The following is a 17,077-nucleotide window of genomic DNA, read 5'->3' as shown; positions in this document are numbered from 1 at the left end:
CCCGTAAGGTCTAGGAAAAACCTCACGACAATAAAGGGATAATCAAGAAACACGTTCGCGGCAAATGGGAGATTTTTGCACTAAATGTTTAGTAGTTTATATGCTAAAGAGAAAAGATGAGTATTTGGGGCGACAAGGAGAATTTTTTGTCTATTTTGTCTATTATTTTTAATTTCAGTGTTATAGGGAAAGAAAACGAATTAAGACGAATTTTTTGCCATTTGTCGTTGGCTTCTTCAACCCTCTTTTTGCTGTCAACAAAGTTGAATTTACTTATGAAAAGATTCCTATAGCCGAAGTTGATTGGTACATTACATCGTTTTGTGGTTTGAAAGCGAACCGGAAATGTCAAGTACAACATGGCGAAAATGAAATTGTACACCCCAAATGAATTCGGTCCTTTTACAGCAAGCACTCTTTTGCCATTTATTTCTTTAGTTCATTAGACTTGCAGATCTAATGAACAGATTTAGAATGCTAATTTGCTCGAGAAAGGGGGGGAGGTGGGGTTCCTCCTTATAAGGGCTATGTAGGGTTGTGTGTACCCAAAGAGTATGGTTTTTTGATTCGTTTGGGTCAGAAATAGCATATCAATTTTGTCCATTTTGGTCTTAAATAGGGTATGGGTTTTGCTTCTCTAGTCTTGAATTGGGTATGTTTTTTAGAAGCTATCATTTTAAGGATTAAAGGATAAGGTCTTAAATAGAGTATCAAAATGTTTGGTCAGGTCATAAATAGTATAGGGAAAATCGCAGGTTTTAGTCTCAAATAGGGTAAGGGTTTCGGGAAGTGGGCCGCACATCCCTGACAATTTTTCTGGGCGTATACCCCCAGGGCGGGGGGGGGGGAATTTGCTCAACCTTGGCTATTTCGAGTTCCTGCGCTTCTTCGTAATGACACAAAACTCATTACGTAATGTGGCAAAATTCTACGCTCAGCTTCACTCGGTTTATTTTTCAGTTACAAGACTTACCGAGGAAGGCGTCATGAATCACAAAGAAATTATACAAGCCATCCATATAGGCTGCTTTGTTGGCCATGCTTTAAAAGCCATCGAGTTATGCAAGGAAAGCTTGGTTTTGCGCAGTAACAAAGCGCTGAGTAAAGAAAAGCAATTAGGTCAATTATTTTACAAAAACATCTATTACATCATGTTTGAGGCGTACCGCCGTGGCGATCACACAAATGCGATAGCGTGCGGCAGGAAACTTCTTGCCATTGTCCACGAGTGTGGGGATACATTCAAAGCAGGTCGGCTTAGCATAAAACTGGCACAGATTCATCAGAGTCAAAGTACATGTATGCATGCTGAGGCAAAAGAACTTCTTGAGAGAGCAATCCCTGCCAATTAAGCGAGCAAGTGGTCACAGAAGAGAAGAAGCAGTCGCTTATGGAGGGTTAGGAAATGTGTTTCATTCTCTCGGTGAATATGTCAAGGCTAAAAAATATTACCAAAAAGCACTTGCGATCAGCATGGAAATTGGTGACAGAAAAAATGAAAATGCATGTTGTAGAAACCAAGGAGATGTGTTTCAATATCTCGGTGAATACGTCACGGCAAAAGAACATCAGTAGAGTAGGAGAAGGAAGATGTTGTGGAACGCTAGGAACTGTGTTTCATTCTCTCGGTGAATTTGTCAAAGCTAGAGAATATTCCGAGAAAGCACTTGCGATCACCATGGAAAATGAAGACAAAGTAGGAGAAGCAACATGTTATGGAAACCTAGGTAGTGTGTTTCAGTCTTACGGTGAATATGTCAAGGCTAGAAAATATTACGAGAAAGCGCTTGCGATCAGCATGGAAATTGGTCACAAAGAAGGGAAAGCAACAGGGTGTAGGAGCCTTGGAACTGTGTTTAGCTCTATCGGTGAATACGTCAAGGCTAAAGAATATTACGAGAAAGCACTTGCGATCAACATGGAAATTGGTGACAGAGCGGGAGAAGCATCATCTTATGGAAACCTAGGAACTTTGTCTCATTCACTCGGTGAATATTGCAAGGCTGAAGAATATCACGAGAAAACTCTGATCAAACTGGAAATTGGTAATCGAAAAGGACAAGTAGTAACATATGTAAACCTGGCAACTGTCTTTCAGGATCTTGGAGAATACATAGAAAGAGTAAATCATATTGTGATGAAGCACTTGCAATCAGCAAGAAAAGTCGTGATAAAGTATTACTAACAGAAGCAAACTGTTAGCAAAGGGAACAGACTTTTTTAAAATTCCTTGGTGATAAAGTGAAAGCCAAAGCCTTCTTTGAGAAAGCTCTTGCGATTCCAGTTGAAATTGGTAACAGAAAACTGGAAGCAGAAATTTATGTAGACCTTGGGCTAGTGTTTCAGTCTCTTGGCGATCATGAGGTGGCCGGAGATTATCTTGAGAAGGGACTTTCAACAAGTAAAGATATTGGAGCCGCTGAAATTGAGTTATCGTGCTATTGTGGTCTTTCACTGACGAAGTTATCACAAAAGAACTTTGAGAGAGATTTTCCCCTTTTGTTTCGAGGTATATAAAAATCCGAAAAAATGCGAGGTTTTCTTCAAGACAGCGATCAAATGAAGATATTCTTTGCAGACATGCATCTTTTTCCCTACCAGCAGCTTAGTAGCTTGCATTGTTCTGTGAAGCTGGAAATCATAAAGCTGCTCTCGATGTCGCAGAGCTTGGACGTGCTAGAGCCCTAGCAGACTTGATGGCAACTCAGTACTCAGCTGAAAAACGCATATCAGCTGACCCGAAATTATGGGCTGGTGTTGAAAATGTTACGAAGAAAGAAAGTAACTGTACTTGCCTTTACATTTCTTATTCTGGTCAAAGAGTCTTTCTGTGGATTCTTAAGACAAGCGGTGTCATTCAGTTCCGAAAAATTGAAGTGGATAAAAAGACTCTTCACACCAGATTAACAGAGGTTGCTAGAGATTTAATATTTGGATAAATTTTTGGCTATCATGGCTGGAAGCTTTCGAAGATGAGCAATTTTACCCGAGGAGGTGTGCGAAGATCGATCTATAACTGACAATAACACATTGAAATAAATCCTGAATCTAGTCGAGAAGGGAGCCCCGCATCTTTGCGACGAGGTAAGCCTGGGAATATGAATGATCCCGCACCGAGTCTAACTTTGTTCTACGAACTACTCGTCCATCCTGTATCCGACTTACTTGATGAGCCTGAAATCATTATTGTTCCTGATCGCAGCCTGTACCGTGTTCCATTTCCTGCTTTACTCAGTGAAAAAGGGAAATATTTACCAGAGAATTTTAGAATCCGCGTGGTTCCTTCTTTGTCGACTCTCAAGCTCATCCAGGACAGTCCTGCAGACTATCACAGTCAGACTGATGATCTGGTAGTGGGAGATCCTGATGTCGGAACTAAGGTGATTTACAGGGGAAGTATCAAGAAAGACTTCTACCCATTGCCTGGCGCTAGAAAGGAAGCAGAGATGATTGGACGACGGCTGGGCGTTGAGCCTTTGTTAGGACAGCACGCAACGAAGCCAGCGGTAATTGAGAGGATAAAGTCTGCTAGTCTGATACATATTGCTGCACATGGCAATGCTGAAAGAGGAGAAATTGCTCTTGCCCCTCCAGCCTCCACTACCGAGATTCCACAAGAAGACGACTACCTTTTGAAAATGTCCGACATTGCAAAAGTTCAAGTTCGAGCTAGACTGGCGGTACTAAGCTGTTGTCACAGTGGCCGTGGACAAATTAGAGCCGAGGGAGTTGTTGGAATTGCTCGCGCGTTCCTAGGATCCGGTGCACGCTCAGTGTTGGTGGCACTGTGGGCTCTAGACGACAGAGCAACAAAGAAATTGATGAGTAGTTTCTACGAGCACCTTGTTCGTGAAGAAAGTGCTAGTGTATCTCTTCACGCGGCCATGAAGTGGATGAGAGATCACGGCTTTACCAAGGTTTCCAGCTGGGCACCGTTTATGCTGATTGGAGATGACGTGACATTCCCGTTTGGAAAATAAAGGTGTGTTTCTCATAGCGTAGAAAACATTTCATAATTTTGGTAAGTTGGTTAACTGTATGAGTTAACTCAAAAGTGAAACATCCGTACTTTTTTTTTTTTTTTAACAGGGACAAAATCTAACTGTGTTGTACAGTAGGGAACTGCAGAAGTGTATAACAGATTTTTTTCAGTTATTGGAAAAACCGTTTTTAACAAGACTTTTTTGTGAGGCGAGCAGATCCGTTATACTTGTGATCTCCCTACCTAAAATTTGATACTTATGCTTAAAAGTAAAGAGATCTCGTGCCATTGCCTGGTGCAAGAGAGGAAGAGATGATAGGACGAGTACGTCTGCAATCAGTTCAAGAAATAAACTGTATTCATCATCTACTGTACGAATATATTTAATTTCGACATGCAATGATCACACAAATGAAAGAGCTCACAGTTGACAAAGCACTCAGCCAACGTTGTAGCAGTCGTAGGTACAAATCCCTTTCAAGCTTGCCTTCTGTTTCAGTTTTTTTCAGACATTAATGTAATGTAATGGTTACTGGAAAGTTTAAGAAAGTTCGCGCTCAAAATGTTCCCACGTACGGAATTTTTTCAACACTTGCCATGCAGTAAGGCAAACATAATCCATTGTCAAAAAGAGAAAAACTGCGAGGTCACCGTGCTCCTTTTCGAAATAAGGCTGACGACGCGAGAACAGAAAAGGCGCAATAAACGTAACTTCTCATGTACAGATTTTTTACCTGTTTTTAGTTAAAATGTAGAAAATCATTTGAGAGCAAATATCAGGCGAAGTTGGCGCACTTAGCGCTAAACCATATATACTTACTTTTATTAAAAGCAGAATCATTGGATAATGCAATTTGAGAGTTTTCATTGGCTTAGCCATCGTGGGTTATTTACAGGTTAACACATTCAGCGAGTGAATTATCGGGATTTTACCTGCACGAGTTCACTAACAATGAACAAGAAATTTCAATACCGCACGAGGCTTTGCCTCGTGCGGTATTGAAAATTTCGAGTTCTTTGTTAGTGAACGAGTACAGGTAAGTCCCGACAATTCACGAGCAATGAGTGCGTTAACATTTTTATTATTCAAATTGAATACACTGCACAAAGGAACCACTAAATGTGAGTCAGCCGAAGCCGTGGTGTAACGACAGTGGTGTGTTAAATTTACACCACGACTATTACACCACGATAACGACGTCAAGGTGGTTGTCTCGTCACAACCCAGTATCACGTGGTACAAATCAGCCAATCAGAAAATCGGAATTCGTACAGTGCATGAAAGTTGAAAAACGGTCATCTCCGGGTCAGAATCGTTTATAAAACAGAAGAATGCAAAAAGGCAAGAAAATACAACACTGACATGTTTGTAATCCAAGCCCAAAAGAGTTATTGCAAAAATGTAATACCACCGTAAAGCAAACAAGAACAAACATGGTGTTCTGTAAACAGCGGACAATCTTGTCACTGATAGATATTTACGGCACGGAAGTGCTTTAAACAAACCGTTTCTTTTGCGACGGAAACATTAACATTGAAATTTTGACTTTATTTAACAAAATTAACGTTACTCCAGATATTGACGTTTAAAATGAAAAATGAAATAGACTTATTTCAGAGGGTTCCGAAGCAAAATAAACATGCCCGTTTTTTTTATTTATTTTTTTTTACTTTTATAAATTTTTTAATCCACTTTCATCCTCGCCCTCGCTTTCCATATTCACTTCTTAATGGGTTTTCGTCATTTGTCGAGTACTGGTGGACAAAATCAAAACTTTATTGTTGTGGCTCAATGTGTTCTAGGTGGCTTTATGAATCCATTCTCAATGGTGAATTCTCAGCAGTTCCCACGTCGTGAATACACTACGTAAGAAGTACGAGGTCTCCCGGTTCTTGAACGAAATCAAAAACTACCAAAAAAATCCCATAGGTGCTTCATGCAAAGTGTAAAGCAGATGTCAAACATAATTAACTCGAGGACTGGACAAAAGAATTACTGACGTGTCTTCGAGAAGCTTTATAAACATGGAGAGATCAAGAGAATATGATTGTCTTGAGAGAAATGATAAAATAACTACCTAATGGCTTAATTTTGTTGCCAAAGATATTTTAAAGCTCAGCTAGCAGCATATGAGACAGCTGTTAAATTCCACTCTTAAAATTGACTGTTCATTTATAGAATGTTCTTGATTGATATTTTAACATAAGCTCAGTAAGGCACGAACATGTAATCATATGAAATATTTAGCGGCTAAACGAAATCAGTCAATGTGGCTGATTGCTCACAACATAGTTAAAACTATGTTCACAACAATATGACCATTACAGCGATATTTTTAGAAGCGTTCACGCGCCATTACCTTGACAGTAAGTATTCTTATAATATAATTAAAATGATTTATATCCTCATTAAATTACTTGAAAAGAATTGTAGCTGAAATAAAAGCTTATTCGAAAAGAAAGAACTGCAAGTTTAATCAGGAAAACAATCAAGATTCGAATACATTTTTTTTTTTCATAAGGACGAACCCTCCTTCACTTGGTTGGATTAAATTCACGGTATTTGATTAGGAGGAAAAAAGGAACTCTGTTTGTTTTATTTGTCTGATCAATTTCCTCAACCATTAGGCTGGGTTGAATTGGTGGATTTGGAATAAAGTTTAGAGTTGCAATTGCTGAACAATTTCTCCTTTTTAATAAACTTTTCAAGCTGACGAAACGAACACGTCTTCTTTTAATAGTCAGGAATTCCATCAAATTGGCCAGTCGACCGGCGCGGCTGTTTATTCCAAAAAGCTCTCGATCATTCCGACCAAAAATGGTTAAGGAAGTGCCGAGTTTGCAATTTGGAAAACGTCGACCAAATCTGTTTGTAAAGGAAATGATGTCAAGATAGAACACGGCGTAGCTAAATAAAGACATTCTCAGCATTAGCTAATTAGCATTTCATATTTATTGTTCCTCTTCAAGTGTGAGCGTTCATCCTGGCCGATAGTTCGGTTAGTATGACACAACAACTCCTCTAGTTTGGCAACATTGTAAGGCAAATAAAACGCTTTTATAACTTTTCTTAAAGTTTTATTTCTTAACGAACTATTACAACCAGGAAGTAGATTGTCGAGGTTGAAATTTGTTCCATACTCTTGAAAATCTCCTTTTTTATCTCGTTAAAACCGTACCAATTGTGTTTTGCAGTCGACAAGTCGTGGTATGGTGTTCCCGAGGAAACAAATATTCATGGTATTACAAATAATCACAGACTTGAAGTTGGTCTGTTTGTGATTTAACAAGAAGGCACTCTACCGTAGGTCTCAAAATTTGTAAAGTAAGATTTATGTTGTAAGAATAACGTCCTGTTAATTGGCAATATCTGAAAGCAATGGCAGGCTCACAAATTAATTAATGATTTCTATAAAAAAATTCATGTCTACGAAATAACTGTCTATGAACATCTCGATAACTTCAAAGATTTTATGCGCTGCAACCGGAGCGCAAAAGCAGTTCTGAGGCCAAATTGTTGACGATGCCTCCCTTGTCCTGTGTAATGTCTTGAGCATACAGACCAAATCACGTGACATAACAAGCCTGATTGAATTTCACTTCCTTACGTATTTCAGCCAAAGCGGTTAAAGTCCTCAAGCCTATTCAGGTACTGTTTATGGCTTTCGAATAGGAAGGAACAGCGATATATTCATTAAAGGTGGTTCCATACACACATATACCTACATAATATTGTGATATTTTCTTAAAGCTAAGCTCGACAGGGATGTTTTCTCCCAAACGAACACGGTGACCACAACTTTTTAATTTAAATATAAATGAGATACGATTGACTACAGTGCAAAAATTCTGCTTTGAGACATTTTTCCTTGAGGTCTGTGAAGAACACGTCCACGCACATTGTGGAAAAAAGACAGCTTCGTGACCCTCATTTTGTTCCATTTTTTTATAATAGAGAGCTTAAGGATGACGCTACGTCAAACGGCAAACGGCAAAAATGAAACTTTTGCTGTCTGTCTTCAGCTGTTTGTACAGTAGAATAAAAATATCTGTATTTGCAGTGAATAGTAGGAGACATTGTTCTATTTTTGTGTGATTTAGTTAAGAATTACAAGAAACAAGTAAAAATTCAGAGGTAAAGGTAATCTTTGCCGCCGTTTTGCCGTCTACCGGAAATGTCATCCGTAAACTCTCTAATATTCACAACATAAATACCTAGTGAACCTTGTTCAAAAGAATATTCTTTTACGATGGAATCGCTTTAAGAAGAAAGGTGCATCTTGAACTAAAAGGTTTTTTTGTGACTGATGTACGAAAACCTTTATTTCTATGGCTTCTGTGGTCGCAAGACCTAAAGTGTGATTGTTCCCAACAAAATCAACATTACAGCAGTGAGTGTCTTGAAAAACAATTAAAATGTTACTTAGCGTTATCTCAGGTGTTTATAGCATGAGAAGACACGCACGGCTTGTACTGTAAGTATCCGGAGAGCTCCATGTTCATTGAACGAAACAAAAGCGGACTTATTCGGAAAGAAAGAACTTAAGAAAACGTAAACGTTCAACTTCAGGAAACAAAAAACAATCAAAATTCGATAACATCTTGTTCCGTAAGGATGAACCAGTCTTTACTTGGTTGGGTTCAATGGTATTTGATTAGAGGGGAAAAAAGTTTTTTTCGTTTTATTAGTCTGATTGATGTCTTCAACCAACATTAACCTGGGTTGAATTGGTGTATATGGAATGAATGAAGTATTGCAACTGTTGAACAATTTCGATTGAAAAGTTTCAAGCTAAAGAACCGAATACATCTTCTGTTCTGTTCTCAGTATTAGTTTTGGTCTCGAATGGAGTCAGCTTGTCACATGCAAATCATTGTAGTAACACGGCAACTGATTAGCCTAACTTTCTAGACAGAAACAACAATACATGGCAAACCTTAAGGTCCTTAGATCGTTTCCAAAAAGGCAAATGTTTGTTTTGTAGTCACCATTTGGAGTAAAAACATTGTACACATTATTTGTCCAACGTTTGTAAAGGTACTGCAGTTACAAGCATTCATCCATCACAGTACTACATTAATTAACACTTTCAAGAAATTCATGGCGTACATCGCGTCACGTAAAAGTGATGAATACTGAATAATTATGCATGTGGGTAAGATTTTAACGCTTTTTATGGCCATAAAATTTGTTAAGAAAAAACATGTTTTCCATACTAATGTCTAAGAACTTATGTTCTTATTACAGTATTAGAAAACTGAAACATGGAACTTCAAATTTTCAAACAAAAACTTTTCGCCTTTTCAGACCTTTTCAAAATTGCGTTTTGTAAAAGGAAACGTGCGAGCATAAGGATCAAATGCGCGCATAAACAGCAAAACAGCAGGAATATGAATTAAGATATAGATACCCTGAAAAAGAAGACCGTAGAAAAAGTCGGCGTTCATTGATGTTCTTTGGCAGTCAGCTGTGTTTGTTTAACGACTCCGACATTATCTTGATTGGTTATATCTAAGCCCAACTTTAAACTGAAATTTATGGTGCGCCCCATACGCTTGCTAAAATCTATTTAAAAGAGATCGATAATGTGTTTTATCACGACAGTGAATTTAAAATTATTATTTGAAAGGAGAGTCCACTGCTCATCGATTTATACAGGTCCTGGCGGCTATCTCGGAGTCCTGAGATTTGAATATTCTTGAATATTCAAGACGCAAAACATACAAGGATGGCCTTTTATTGGCGATAAAACCGGCTAATCCAGGAATATCGCTCCAAAAAAATAATTTACAACTTATTTTGCTTAATTCTTGCAAAATACGAAATATCTTTACTTTTATTGTCCTTATATATTTAGCTGCGTGGAACAGACGAGACAAGAATCACTTAAAACTGCTGTCGAACAAAGGATTCAGAAGACACTAGGCATGGTTGTCTGTAAAGCACCAGCTGTGGTAGAACTATGAAAACTTACAAAAATTGCCACATATATAGCAGTTTGCTATTGCAATCAGCAGCGATTAACTGGGAAGATTTAAACCCTTTTTTTTTTATAAGAATATATTTTATAAGAATATCGAGGCTGAAATTTGCGAAATTTTCAGAATATTTTAAGAATGAACCTGAAGCTGAGTTTTAAAAAGAATATAACTTTGTGCGTTAAAAATTTGTAAATATAAATTATACGCTTTTGACTAAACCGTATAAAATACTTCCATTCTCTGAACGACAAAACAAGCCAAAAAAAAACAACAACAACAACAGCACTAGCCATATTTTCGATACTAATAACATTTCTGTAAGAAATTATATGCGTCCTATCAGGCTTTAATCCCTGCAGATTGGCTCCAAAATTACTTGAACTCCATCCAGACACCAAATACATTCGAAAGCACAAATGTCATACGCTATAATCTAAAAATATTCACAAGAATATTTTCAGCCTAAAATCGGCAGAAAAATAAGAATATCAAGCCTCGGCCGGAAAAACAATATTCTTATAAAAGTGGAAGAGTATAAGAGTGTAGTCTATTAAGAGTTAATTTCGTGTTTTATTATTATTATTTTTTTTTTATGTCGTAAAATCGACACGATGTCTGGTGATTTGATAAAAGTTCGATCGCTTGATCGATTTTACTCAGTAGGGGATTCATACATTATCAACAACAAGTTAAGTCAGCAGCCAAACCGAGTCTGCGATAAAAACAATTGCAACTGCTGCCGATTTCTGTGACCGTAGCACAAATTGTCTTCTTAGAGAAATAATAAATTGAAAAAAAAAAAAAAGCGGTACGTTATTGTTTTAGAATGTTAACTGGGAAACGATATAGGGGCAATAAAGATCCAAGGGGCAATTGTAAGAAAAATAAAACGATTATATAGCGCCGTTCCGACTATAGAATAAGAACATAATGTACGAAAGTGTTTTAAGCCAGTGTACATTATTAATTGCTTTTTCCTCGCCTCATAGCTTCAGGTAATTATGGCAATTGTATGTTTGGGTAAAGAAAATTGTAATAAGGAATACCTACCAAGAAATGTTTTTTTTTTTTTAATCTATTTTTAAAAATTTAAATGAAAGAATTGAATGAGCTTCATTCGGACTCTCTCAAAGGAGAAAAAAAATTAAGGAAGAAAATATTTTGAAACATTGTCTGACAGTTTCACCAGTAGTTTCATTATATTTGTTTCCAGAATGTTTTCTAGTAGCGTTTGATAAAGGTTATGTCATTTTGTTATTAACAGCTGTTTAGAGAAACGAACATGACAACGTCGAAAGGTATTATGGGTATGTGTGATTTACGGTTGCTTGACATTAAAGCTCATGGTGTTTCAGCGTGGTAGAAGAGAACAGCATAAACACTTGTATTCATTGTTCCCCTTTCTTGTTACTGCAACACTGTGAACCTCAGTCAAACAACGCGAAAATATTACCACCCACGACAACAATCAGCTCTGTCGCGAACGCTCTTACGGTATTATGGGACAACCTTAGTCGAAACAGCTGTATGCATATCCAACAAGTTGAAGCTTATGATTAACCAAGCGGGATAAAAATTGGGTTACAAACCATTTACTGCCACGTGCTGCTTGATCACAATATAGATGATTATCTTACAGGAATTAATTGTCAAATAAGGCGTCATCATAATAGATAGGCATTTTTTACACCTGCTAATGGTCAAAACAGAGCATAATTAAAACGGATGGCGAAGCTGAGTCACTGAGTTCTACTGAGACCGAACTTGCATCACGTTCATCAAGATGTTCAAGCTTCTCCCACTTGTTTGGCTGACATTCATTCTTCTGGAGGTGGAGTGTGCTCCAAATTTCAAGAGAAGAGGTAAACCGTCATTTTATCAGTTTTTTTTTTATTCTAGTTTTCTGTCGATCTTATTTTTTTCAGCACTTTAGTCGGCGAGGCTAGCTGGGTGGTATTTTTTTTCTTAATTCTTTCGTTAGAAATATCAAATGGTTATCTTGCCTTTATATGGAGCATTTCATTCCCTCTGAAACTAACGATTACATTCGAAAATAAAGAAACTCAGTGACCTAACTTGTTATGGAAAGAGATGGAAGCTCAACTGCTGCAAAACTGACCCAGCTGACAATTCCACATCAAAAGAAACTCAAAGGCAAAATTACTTTCTTCTGATGCAAAATTGATTGTTGCAAAACTCGTTTAATCCTTTTTGTTCCAGATCTCTATGCAAAAAACAAAGAGTGATTCCTTCTAGGAAGCTTTATTCAAAATATTGCTATTTTCTTATGATCGAAAAATCCGCTCACACATAGCCCGCGTTTTAGTTGTAGGAACGTAGCGTTCGGCATACCAAAAGTAGCCAGAACCGTATAGCCAGTGTGAAGCAAACCGAGGCACTTGCCACAGTCATTTTGTTGTTGTTGTTTTTCTTTTTAAAGGGGGAAAGTGAAACACTGTTAAAATACCTAAGAGGAGAGTTTATTAGATAAGGATGATTGCCTCTGTCAATTTTTTTTTTTCTGGCTACGGCCCTGGTAGCTAGCGATGGAAACAGCTGCTTACCCCGAGAGCCAAAGAAGGTTCGTTTCTTTCGGAGGTCTACGGTTTATGACTAGTTGCTGTTTTTTTGTTTTTTCGACAGATGAATCAGACTTGAGGGTTCAGCGACAGAGTTCCGACTGCTACGATTTCAAGCCAAGAGTATGCCAACAATTGGTTCCAAGCGATTGCGCAGCATCTGCCGTTCAGAGAGATTGTGCAAGAACCTGTCAGATGTGCGATTATCTTCTCGCCTAGAAGAACAGTCTGCGACATTGTGACAAATTAAGTTAAGATTCTGCCAGTAAAGCGTTATAACTGTAAATTCAACTACGATGTTACTTCGGGAGTAAATCATAAAGCTAAATTTGGGATGAATAAAGATACGCTTTAGAAGCTGGTCATGCAAGGCAAATCATGTCTATAATCTAGATTACCTTCCCACCACCAGCATGGTTTCAGTATATAAAGAGAAAAAAGTGTCGCTGGCTTCTACAAGTCCCACTTATACTACGAAGCATTCATCTTTTTTAGGTAACGCGGCTTTCCTAAGCACTTAAAGCCGTGCCAGTCGCCACCCGCCTGATCAAAAAATTGGTTGACTGAAGTGTTGAGTGAAGTTGAGTGAAGTTGGTTCAAGTGAAGTATTCTTTTCCCTTCCTTTCGCTCCAGAAATTTATCTTTATAAAATATTTGGATAAAGAAATTTCAAAAAGAGCGCATGCTTACATGAAACTGTAGCAATTGAAACCCGATGGGCAAATTCTCATATTGGCATGAAGTAGATATCAATATTCAATGTAAATATCATTACGGCAAGAACAGTCTAATTGCCTTCAAAAACCGCCGGACGTCATTTGCAGCCGCTCCTCGGTGTAATAGCCACGTCTGACGTCACATTTTTGGTAATGGAGTATTAATAATAATATAATGTTCATATTATGATGGCTCATGTTGTACCCTCGCCGGAGACTCCGGTCGATCCAGTCTACCAACGTTGCTGCATTGGTCCAATTGAAGGCCACATGGAACCAACAATCAACAAAATATCTCGATGGGAATAGTAACTCCGGACCAACTCCGGGAACAATAACCTCAGACACTTCATGGCAACATAAAAAGTCCCCTGTACTTGTATAATTTCTAGCAATAACCAAGAAAACCATAAGAACCATGCACCAGAAACAAACCCAGTGCACCCAAATGAGCCAAACACATTCAGTCAACAGGCCATGTTCAATATATCAATACTCAACATGGCTTAGAGGCTTTCGGGTCAAAATTGCAATTTTTTAAAGTTTCTTTTGTCCCTCAATTCCCAAAAGAGACTTGGATACAAAGAAAACACCACCAAATATAGAAGTCTGTTCTGAAAGCCTCGGAACCATGCTAGAATATTGACATATCGAACGTGGCCTATTACCACGTGATCAACAAGCCCAATATCGTAACGTTGAATAACGCAGTTGCTGCAGGCGCGGAAAATGGTTTTATTCTATAAATTATAAAGTTGAAAATAATCCAATTTTATCAGGTAATTTTGCGCGTAAATTGAAATAACCGGAGCCTGTTACAAAGGCTAAAATAAAGACGTACAAGACATGTAACAAAGAAAGGTTCTTCCTGTAAACCTGCTCATGTCCAATTTTTCTATTTTGAAATTAATCAATTAAACTCACCAACAAAAAGTCCGCAAAACGTTTTAATTGTAGTTTGCGGTTTCTTACGAAATTGAATGCCCCTATAGCAAATATAAATGCGGAAAATACGATAGGAAAATTATTGAAAAGAGCGTCTGAATGTCTGATTTGCAACGTTCTAATTTCTGCTGAGTTTTTAAAGTCTACACCGTACCCATGACATAAGAACTTATACTAGCTCATATGAACTAATTACCCATTTCTTAGTCCAACTTTTGTCTTCATCCGTAAACTCTATTCAAATCATCTAATTTTTCAACTGAACCGGTTCCAGACTACTGGAGACGCATGTCCAAATAACATGACACAAGAGTTTGTTTAGCTTTTATGGTCCAGCCTCTTGTCTTCATCCGTAAAGCTATACTCTAATTTTTAAATAGAAAGGCTCCAAACAACTGTGGCTGTTCCAAAAACACGATACCTAAAAACTTAACTAACAAACAAGGAACTTTGCTCATCACGTACTGTTCTTAGAACACATAGTTTGTCTTGCAGGAAACGTGAAATAATTTTACGGTAAAAAATTATGAGATGGGGAGAAGTAAAAAAGAATAAGTTATACAAAAAAAAAATTGTTCTCAATTCAAAAATGGTGGCGCAGTTAATTTAAGGTGGCTCGATCAGATTTTTGTGTGACGATACCGTTCAACTTTGAGCGACTAGAGCACCACCATTATTAATCCAACAGAAAATCAAACGTTACTGGTGTGCTAGAGCTGTACAGGGGGAAAGATTAAAGTTTCAAATGGGGTACATTTCACAAGGATTTGAGTTACCATAGCAACGAAATGACGCCATACCCCATTTTACAAATTGTTTCCTTGTCCAGGGTGATGCAAGTCTTCGCTTTCCCGTTCCGCTGGACAAGGGTAACGAAGGCTCTGGGAACGAGATTGCCTGAGCCCGTAAGCAGTGCTAGGGATGCGCACAAAGCTGCGCAGTACGTTTTTCCGCTCTGAACTCTTATCCTACACCGCCGTCATGTTGAACATTCTAACAATCTACGCGATGAGAAAAACTACGTCGTTGCCAAAGTGTTTAAAAACATTGCTCCCGAGACTTGCTGTTTCTGATCTTGGTGTTGGTTTACTGGTTTAACCTTTGTACATCGCACGGGTGGTAAATCTCGCTTATTCCACAAACATCAAGTTAAACTTCGTCCACGTTGTATTTTATATTGCCCCATTCTTTACTCTCCTGGCCACGAGTGTTGACAGGTTCTTGCCGATTACACCAGGCCCGCGGAGCAGCCTGCCTACATGACCTATATAAACAAACAAGGTGGCACGCGGAATTCTGTTTTCTCATATATTTCGAACGCAGTTGGTAATACTTTTCACTTTTCGCATCAATGTTACCAGCTTCCGTTAACAGTTACATTTTACGGCGCAATGTGACGCTTTTTCGAGTAAACAATGAGCACACAGTCATGCCAAGCACACTCTCGGCACTTCATACCCCTTATCTTTTTACTTTGTCGCGCGCGAAAGGTTCCGTGAAACAGTCTTTGCCGTCGCTGCAGACGACTTAAGTTAATCACGACAAAACAAAACAAAATGGTAATGTCGATTTTATTTAGTTGCTACGGATTTGATCTCATCAAATGCGGTGCAAGGTTCACATTTGGTAATGTTGAGCAAAATGACCGAACTGTACGTACCAAGATGTGCAACAGTAACAAACAAAATTATCAATTTACCATTTATACTAATACTGATATTCTACCTAGGTACACTTTACTGCAATTTATATAAAGCACCGAATTTACAGCAATTTGCCTAATTTTTAACCCCACTCCTTCCCCGCTTATTTAAAACTAAACCCTTTTGATGCAGCTGTCTAGTTTTGTCACGAGTCAGTTCCCGCAACAAGGTTGCGTAACGCTTTCCCCAATAACGCTGCGTGATGCACCTCCCGTGACGAGCCAGTGAACAGTCTGAACATGGAACCTAGAGCACTGCGTGGATGGCTAAGCCCGGACTTAACGTTCAATGTTTTATTCCTCTTCTTCAGCGATTGCCTATGTTAATTTTATATTACAGTTAGAAGTAGTGTAAGTGTAAAAGTGTACAGAGTTACAGGAAGTCCGAATTAGCTTGCCGTGCTCCGAATAGCCGTGGTTGGACTTACTGTTGTTGTTGTTTTTTCCCCTTGATTAACAAAATGAACATTTCACAAGCGTTTTTACCCATCGATTTACATTTTCACCATTAGACTACAAATCAACCAACATGGTTTGTCGAAATATAGCTTGCAGTGAACGACGTAAATGTACTAATTGCGGACAAATTTTGTATCAAAAAGAAGCTTTGTCAATAAAAAATAGTTACTGTAAAATAGTCTGCATAAACGTATTTTGACATGTACATCTTAATTTTTTTTTTTTTTGGCAGCTTTGTGTCAGCAGACCTACACTCAGTTGTAAACTAATACGCTCTAATTAACATTCAAATAAGTTCACACGTTTTGTTTATAATACTGTATCGGCTGCAGAGGTTAAGATTTTCTCCAAGGTCGCTGCATCGGGACTTTTCGGACTTTTTGGAATAGCACCGTTTTCTGTCGTGGCTTTAGTTTCGTCCTTCTGCTGTGATATTTGATCTTCTTCCTTGAGGGCTGCAGGCGCCCTAAAGAGGAACAGAATCAGCGTGATCATCAAGAGTCCATCATACAGACAAACAAACAAACAACAAACAAACAAACAAACGAACGAAACATTAACAAATCACTCCGAAAGTTGTCACACCAATATCAGAACTAAATACAATTTTCTCAGCAATTTTATTTCAACTGAACTGAAAGAAAATGAACAAGCAACCATTTCATATTGATGCACGCTAGAAATTGTTTGTTTTCGGATTCCCGCATTTGGA

At 38.2% G+C, this 17,077-nt stretch overlaps 1 protein-coding gene and 1 long non-coding RNA gene across 3 annotated transcripts in view; one reads left to right on the top strand and one right to left on the bottom strand.

The window, feature by feature from the left end:
- The first annotated feature begins 11,473 nt into the window (after window positions 1-11,473).
- LOC145466264 (uncharacterized) lies at window positions 11,474-13,335 on the top strand. Its single transcript, XR_014041854.1, has 2 exons — window positions 11,474-11,826; window positions 12,608-13,335. It is a non-coding gene; the product is annotated as an uncharacterized LOC145466264 (long non-coding RNA).
- A 2,408-nt stretch (window positions 13,336-15,743) lies between these two features.
- The window catches only part of LOC145465191 (uncharacterized), a 33,290-nt gene continuing 31,956 nt past the window's right edge, over window positions 15,744-17,077 (bottom strand). For both annotated transcript variants that reach the window (XM_081448960.1, XM_081448959.1), the window contains one exon: window positions 15,744-16,831. In XM_081448960.1, coding sequence (XP_081305086.1) covers window positions 16,675-16,831 — 157 coding nt within the window. In that variant the 3' untranslated portion in view covers window positions 15,744-16,674. The remainder of the gene's footprint in view (window positions 16,832-17,077) is intronic.

The sequence above is a fragment of the Orbicella franksi genome, chromosome 13 (genome assembly GCF_964199315.1).
Source record: "Orbicella franksi chromosome 13, jaOrbFran1.1, whole genome shotgun sequence".
Taxonomy (NCBI): Eukaryota; Metazoa; Cnidaria; class Anthozoa; order Scleractinia; family Merulinidae; genus Orbicella; species Orbicella franksi.
Note: the sequence above shows the minus strand (reverse complement) of the source record. Positions and strands in the feature narration are given on the sequence as shown.